General features: G+C 46.7%; 1 protein-coding gene across 1 annotated transcript; it reads left to right on the plus strand.

Moving 5' to 3' along the window:
* The first annotated feature begins 476 nt into the window (after positions 1-476).
* LOC118507471 (double-strand-break repair protein rad21 homolog) lies at positions 477-6,539 on the plus strand. The gene is made up of 6 exons (XM_036045973.1): positions 477-1,686; positions 1,756-2,043; positions 3,683-3,836; positions 3,905-5,328; positions 5,421-5,585; positions 5,718-6,539. The coding sequence occupies exons 1-6, from the start codon at positions 1,429-1,431 to the stop codon at positions 5,841-5,843; spliced, it is 2,415 nt and encodes an 804-aa protein (XP_035901866.1). The 5' UTR covers positions 477-1,428; the 3' UTR covers positions 5,844-6,539.
* The last annotated feature ends 1,666 nt before the right edge of the window (positions 6,540-8,205 follow it).

Genomic DNA, 8,205 nt, shown 5'->3' on the forward strand with positions numbered 1-8,205 from the left:
GTGGAGACAGCAATTCGTAGAGCTATTACTTGCAACGAACTGTGCGAGTGGAGTGGTGGATTCTGATGGGTAGGATACCACAGGCAATGCACGGATGATAGATTAATTTGTAATTTGAAAAGAAAACCGAATTGTTATACTAAAATACATACACGAGAGATATTGCAACATTTTTTCGAATACCATTCCGTCATTTCGTCCGCATCCGTCGTTCGAGTTCAGAGAGGACCTTGATAGGTTATGCTATATTCAACTTCAACCGTTGATAGCGTGATTTCGCTGAAGTTGGCCAGCAACGATTTGTTGGAAAAATTCAACATATTTCGGTTTTTACACGCACAATGTTCGCGCGCGCATCCCCTTTGTCCAAGCGAACGGCATAAGCGCGGTGTCGCTCTCTGTAACGCTGACGCGTTACGCGCGTTAAAGATGTGTGCGTGACAGCACATTTTCTCCGCCGCGGCGCTAGTGTCGCACGGAGGGAACACTGTTGATGGCTTGCTGACGAAGAAATGTTTGCCGTGGGTGTTGTGTGCATGGGAAAAAAGTCGGAAAACGTCCTGTAATATCGTACGGAAGCACCTAAAATAGAGTGATAAAGTTGCTGGAAGTGATAAGCTGGGTGAAGAATGTGTTATTTACCCGTTGGAACCATCGTATGGATCGTATGAATGTGTTTATCGTTTGGGACCCAGCACGGAGGCGCCAATTGGCCTAATTAAGGTGTATCTGCAGGAAAGTGTAGCAGCGCGATCAATTCATAGCGTTCGGTTTGAGCGGGAGGCAATTGCATACGTATTGCGGCAAAAGTGTGCGATTTGGTGCGCCGTGAACGAAAGTGAAGCGAAAGAAGTGTGTGATTAATAGGAGGCGTCATCGCCGCTAAAGAAAGTTGCTGGATGCTTCGAAGCTGCGGTTTTTTTGTGTGTGCGCTATACACCAATGCTGCAGTAGTGTGTGTGTAATGTTTGATGTGTAACGGCTTCTCGTCGTGTCGTTTACGAAAGGTGAAGCAGTGTGCGCGCGTGTGTGTGGTGTGTGGTGTGTGAATAAAATCCCTCGTCTGAAGAGGTGATCCCGTTGTGTGTGAGTGTGTGTGTGTGAATGCGCATCGCGCACGACATTGTTAAATGTCATTTTCTTAGCGAGCAAAAACGAAAACAACCTTCTGCAGCAGTCGCTAGTCTGGTCCCTGTCCGGTGGAGCACGGTTGCTGGCGCAGTGTAGTTTGTTTACTTGCCTGTTTTTTGCGAAAGTGTTTCCCGCCCGAGCGGACCGATGTGGTCGGCGAAGCTTAAAACTCACCCTAGTCTATACCACAGTCTGTTGTTGTTGTTAAGTTCTGGACGATTACGAACGGCAGTGGCGGTGGTGGTGGTGGAGCGAGAAGATCCTTAAACCGAGGGACATCAAATCAACAGCAGCATCATGTTTTACGCACACATCGTGTTGGCCAAGAAGGGCCCGCTGGCCCGTATCTGGTTGGCGGCACATTGGGACAAAAAGATCACGAAGGCGCACGTTTTCGAAACAAACATCGAGCAGAGCGTGGACGGTATCATGCAGCCGAAGGTGAAGCTGGCGCTGCGTACCTCCGGCCATCTGCTGCTGGGGGTAGTGCGGATTTACGCTCGTAAAGCAAAGTACCTGCTGGCGGATTGTAATGAGGCGTTCGTTAAGATTAAGGTAGGGAGAGCGAGGGACATTGCAAGCGAAATGCAGATAATTGTAACACCACAACACTTTTCTTTTTAGATGGCATTTCGTCCAGGCATGGTGGATCTACCGGAAGAACACCGGGAAGCTGCTGTGAATGCGATTACGCTTCCGGAAGTGTTTCACGATTTCGATACGCCACTGCCGGAGTTGAACGACGTCGACATCGAGGCACATTTCTCGATAAACCAATCCCGCGCGGATGAGATTACGATGCGCGAAGATTATGGAACGCTTCCACTGAACTTGCACGACGATGGGTTTGGTGATATGGGTTTCGACGATACACCCGACCTAGTTCGCGACCGTATGGACGATCAGATGGAGGTAGGTCATCGGTTAAATTAATACACCGGCTGTCGCGTTTCACGCGGCCATAGGAGCGCATACAAATTTGACCCTGTGTATGAAACTTAGCTCTCGAAATTAATCACGTTCATTACTGTTGTGTTTTGCTGGAAAAGGGAATATCAAAATTTGATTTTACTTCAATGCTTAGATGCTTATAACAAAAGCTTCATATAAGTAATTTTATCCTTGGTCATGAGGGCTACAATGGATAGATAGCTTAGGGCACAAATGAAGAGTTAAAATCGCATACCGCTACATGCTTGTTTGAAGTTTTAATTTGCTACGTTGGATCCTTGATTCTCGGTACATTTTGGCGTTAATTGTTAGTCATTTTGATTTTATGTTGGTTTAGTTTCTTCTGGCCTCACTACCTACAAATGAATGATCTTCTTGATCTGTAATACCATTTGATCAGAAATAATTCGTTTCGCGACTGAGTAGTCTCGCGACTCGCCCCACCTGTACTAAGAGCTCGTGAAAGCACAATGCAACCCACACACAAAAGCATTTTCCGTGTTTTCTTTGCTATCCCGGTGGAATGCTTACCCGGACGCACACACCAGGATGAGCAACAAGTTCGACGAAGGCGCTGGCAGCGCATTGAAATGCATTCAAGCCCGCCAGAGTCTCCTTCGCATGCTTCTCCGGTTGGTGGTGCTGGTGGTAGTGGTGTCGGCGGTACCACCACTGCCTCGCAAAATGGTACGGAGGGCCGCTGGAACGATTACCTAGTAAGTAAGTCGAAGCCTGTTCGAAGCTGTTGCAACGATACAATACATTGTGCCCCCCTCAAGAGCTGGGCTCCAAAAACAAACGCCATCCACAGAATTATTTCTTAAACTTTAAATGGCTATCATCATGGGAATTCAAACTTAATCGAGATTATTGTTCGTTTGTAAAGTTCCGCTAACATAGCCAAAAGTCGCTGACATGATTTTACTTGCGTTTGTACAGCTGAGAAGGGTCAGGTTGTTCGTTCAAATGAAACATTACTTTTCTTTCACAATGGGTTAGTTAACAATCAAATTAATGTCTCGTTTATTTATTTTTCTTATTCGTGGTGTGGCACTTTCGGATTTATTGATGGGATCCGTTGCACGTTGCGAACAGTCGGTATTTAGATTTGCAATAGCTTACGCTCACTTTGTACGAAAGCAGCAGCATCAAGTATCGCTTCCATACGACGATTAAGTAAAGCTGGGTGTAAAACAAACAAGGCCTTTCACTCCAATTTTAAAATTATTGTTTGGTTGTTAAAATTCCAGTTATAATTCATGTTTAAAAACTGCGATAAAAATGGACAACCAAAATGTTCAAGCATCTACTATTTGTATGAAAAAAGTCGGACAATGCCTCAAATGATATCGGGAGCAGGCCGATATTCAAAAACTGGAAGTGGTACTTGGCGGCAGCATTTTCTTGCGTAAAGCACTAGAAAGTAAAGGAAGGCTTTGTTTAGTTTTGGTCTTTATTAAAAATCGATTATGCACCATGCTCCGCTATTCTTCTTTATCGAGTGTTGTTTAATATTTTAAAGTGAAATACGAGTTATAGATTGCTACGTTAAGTTACGAAGAAAAGAACTAAAAAGAATTTGAATTCTTTTTTTTTGCAGGACGACCTGTTCACCGATACCGTGGCGCGCCCGCCAGATTTAGAGCAAGATAAGGAACCGTTGCCGGGCACCTCTCGGTCTCTGTTAGATTCGATCGATCCACACCATCCACACGCAGACGATGATAACTTTGGTGATGAGGATTTCGGTGGTCGTAAGTAACGCTGTCTCTATAGCTTTGATGAACAATTTATTCAAAAGTTGTTGTCCTTTGATTGGTAGAACCTGCGGCCGGTTTGTTCGAAGGTGATATATTTGCCGATGCTCCACTCGCCCCGGAACCGGAACTCCCCACCGCCGTTACACAGCGACGAGATGATTCGGATGATGATGATGACGATCACTTCGACATGGGCGGTGCACCTTCGCCAGCTCCGAGCTCAGACAATTCCCGGCCACCCACGCCCATCACGAGCAACGCATTGTTGGACGGTGAACCGCAGCCTGGAACGAGTAAGGAAGGGGCAGGGGCCGGTTCACAGAACCAACAGTTGCATCCCGAAACCGGCCTTCCCATCGCACACGATGACGGCGAAGAGGGTATCGGTAATGATGGACATCCGGATCAAACGGCACTGCTGAATAACGAAGAAGAAAGCTTTGCTCTTGCACCGGTCGATGCCACCGCCCTGAAAGGTACGACAAAATCGAAACGGAAACGAAAGCTTATCGTGGACGAGGTGAAGAACATATCGGGCGAAGAGATGAAGAGCCAGCTCGCCAACACGTCCGACATCGTGACGACGTTGGATTTGGCGCCGCCCACCAAACGACTAATGTACTGGAAGGAAACCGGCGGTGTCGAGAAGCTGTTTGCGCTTCCATCGCGGGACATTCCCGCGCGATGTTTGTTTAAGAACTATCAGCGCCACCTTACCTCGCGATCGATCGGTATCGAAGACTTTGCGGTACTGGCGCCGCTGGACGTGCTCGGCGTCGAATTGCCGGTGGAACGTGCGGAATCTCCAACCCAGATTGTAGCATCGAAGCGAGGTAGAAAGAGAAAACAACAGCCAGACGCAGCTGCAACACCGGGTTATTTGGAACAGTCGTCGAACGATCAGATGCGAACGGTTGCCGGTGAGATGGCTCCTCCGACGCCGGCTTCGATAGAGATGCGTGACGATGGACTGACGGCGGACGCAACCCAATCATCCTCGTTCATGCCACCGCCTCCGACGCCGGGACTAAGCCATCTGGCGAGTCCGACCCACCAGAGCCATCTAATGCCGCCTACTCCGGGAATGCCGAACATTCCGATGACGCCGGGACAGCTTGACCACGGAGGTTTGACACCAGCCGGTCTGGGTCACGGTGGCGGTGAGTTGACGCCGGTGGGACTGTCGCACGGAGGGCTTACACCGAGCGATCTGCATCACGGTGGGCTAACGCCGGCCGGACTACAGCATGGTGATCTCGGCGGCGGTATGACACCGCACGGGTTGGACCACGGTGGTATGACACCGCACCATGCATCGTTGGAAAACATCGACCAAATTCCTAACCTACCCGCCGACCAAGTTTCCTCGATCCTTAACGAACCGGGCATGGAAGGATTTTCCAACATGGGCTTCGATGGCAACACCTCGGAGGAGATAGCGAACGATTGGAACGGGGACTACGAGTTCCCGCCTTCCGTTGGTGCGGTAAGTTGAGGGCACGATGTGGAACACCGGGTGCATTTGTGTAAACACGTAGCTTACTGATTCGTTTTGTCCATCTTCCACCCATCAAACAGACGCATCCCAACGAGGAGCAGCAGGTCGACGAAACTATCGAGCAGTTTGAGGAGCGTGTACTGAACAAACGGGCGGCACAAATGTTCCTTTCCGTAAAGTCACGATTACTGAAAGCCGATCAAATGATGCTGTCCGAGATGACGCATCGAAACAACAAGAAACAGGTGAGTCTGGCAAGGGAGAAACGTTAAATTTACCTGTCGCTAAGGGTTAGTCTGGCGCTCGTTCTGAAGCAAATCGTTATAGATAAAATTATATTTAACTAATCCACATCGTTCGATTGTTTGCTTTTACAGGCTGCTCAAAAGTTCTACTCGCTTCTGGTGCTGAAGAAGTTCAAAGCATTGGAAATCTCACAGCTAAAACCGTACGACGACATCACCGTCACCAGGGGCCCAATGTTCGATAATCCGAAGCTGTAAGCTGATGCACGGGTTGCAGAATCTCGGCGTTGTTGCTCCGGGAGTGACATAACTGTAAAGTAAAGTTTTATACAGTGTGCAGTGGATAGGAATGCGAATGATTCCACCGCCAGGGTTAACAGGCCAACAAGCACAGCTCAGTTTCTAGGATCGCATTTACATCCTGCTGGCGACAGCAGTAAGTGCAAGTATCTTTGATGATGAAACATCTTTGCCTATCGAACATTGTTTTGCTTATGTACACGGGCGCGTACGAGCCGCCCTCTGGCAGCTTGTTTGCCGTAGTGTTTGTGCAAAAGATTCATCATCAAAGAGCTGCATCGGGATGCCGGGATGTTTGGGTTAATTTCCTACGACTGCGTGCTCGCTTAAACCCTGGAGGTGGACGCATTCATTAGCTTTAAGGTAGTCGTAGGGGTACTGTTGTTGAATTTATTTTATTTCGTAGGCTCGTACGCGTTAAGTTAAGTGCAAAGTGTTTCAGTTTTTACTACTAGACTATATTATTTTGTGGACGTGTTTCACTGCGGTCTAGCCATCTAAGATTACGCACCCCGTATCGATTGCCGTCGTAAAAAGGAGAAGGGAATGTGACCTGAGTTTCGATTGTGAACACAAATGCGGGAGTTTCGGCAGGAGTAGTTCCTTGGTTGCGTTGTCGCAAAAGATGTAGTAAATTTTATTTTTTTAAAGGAACGTTTTGTGTAATTAATCGGTGACAGATGCAACTGAACGAGATATGAGCGTAAATGTGTCTGCTTGTGAGCATAAGTGGCGAAAGGTTTTACAAGATTCGGATTCACTTTTTAAGTCCTCCTGTTTCGTCATTCTGATCTCATGGTTATAAATGGTGAATAGGAGACGATTTTCACTCAACATCACGGCAAAATCATAGACCATATTACATCCTAGCTTGTGTTGTTCATTTGTCTTTTAAAAGCAGAAATTGGACCAGAAATCCTTAAATGTTCATGCATGATGCAAACGCTTCTCCGCGTACCGATCGGATTCTGTATTTGTGTAACTATTCTGTTTTTATGCGTATAACGTTCGCGGGAGGGACTAGTTTGGTTTGTGTCGGGCGCAACCGTTACTTATAGCTCTGGGGGCTGTGGGGATGCCTCCGATGCAAGCCAAACATTTCCAGCTTATGTACTGTAATGGCATTGTGTAGGTTTTGATATAACGATTGCAGCGATCAAAACCTAAGAAAGAATGTATAAAAGCCCAGTATATATATATAAATAACGTACACAGATTTAAGTAGAAAGGCGAAGAATGCATGTGGAACAAACGAAACCAAACGTTTAGACAGTGAGGCGACTGTGGTCGGTGAGAAGAATGTGTAGCATTCGAGAAGATACACCGCAGCAGCAGCAGCAGCAACAGAACAAAATGGTAGGTTGAACAAAAGAAAATAACAAAAAGTTGACAAATAAAGGACACCTGATATAAAAAAGGAGAATGTATGCATGTGAAGGAAACGTGATGTCCCGAAGCCTCGATGAACAAACGATGGAGATGGCTGGAATGGATCGGAAAATGGTATTATGCTCACCATCACTAAATGGGCAGTGAAATGTGAGCCTGTACTGCGCAGGTATGTTGTTTATAGTCTTTATGAGCTGATGCCACCAAACAGTGTTGTAATAACCATAAGGATTTATCACACTTGGTGGCTTATCGATGAGAGTCTTTTTCTCTGAGGTCAGAACAGTCGTTTAAACGGGGTTGAGATATAACGAGGTTACCCAAAACTCCTTGTGCAATAGTAAAGTTTGCTTTGGACTGAAAGTGCACCGTCGAAGGAAAAGGCTAACAACTGACCTCATCAGCGATCAAAATGTTTTTAGGACGATCCTTGCCTGGACACGGTTTGTTTTATATTCATTGCCATAACGCCAGCAGTGGCTTTTACCAAGGACAAAGAAGGTAGGGACGGGCAGGGTCTCGTACATCAAGAGTGAACTGCTTGCAGGAAAGAGGCATCTTAGATCCTCGAGTGCAAATTCGAAGCATGTTCGTGCAGTGTGAGATATCTTTTTATCCAAGTTTTCTCGTTGTCCTAGATGCTCGGCTGTACATGGACTAAGAGACGTGCAAGTGGTCTCACTGATTATACAGGCGATTGCACTAAGCGATCTTGTCGTCCAAAACACCTCATACAACATGTGGTCTCGACTACCAAGCGACTTCGTCGACCCACACTGCTGATCTCTGATGCTTTGTATACTAAGAGGTTAAAAACTTTGTCGTCTAACGGTTCTTGATTTCTTAAATCAGATATACAATAGCAAATGTTTCCAAGCTTTCACACAGTCTACTAAAGCCTTCATATGTCACTGATAGGCCATCAGATAGG

Source organism: Anopheles stephensi, chromosome 2 (genome assembly GCF_013141755.1).
Source record: "Anopheles stephensi strain Indian chromosome 2, UCI_ANSTEP_V1.0, whole genome shotgun sequence".
Classification (NCBI taxonomy): domain Eukaryota; kingdom Metazoa; phylum Arthropoda; class Insecta; order Diptera; family Culicidae; genus Anopheles; species Anopheles stephensi.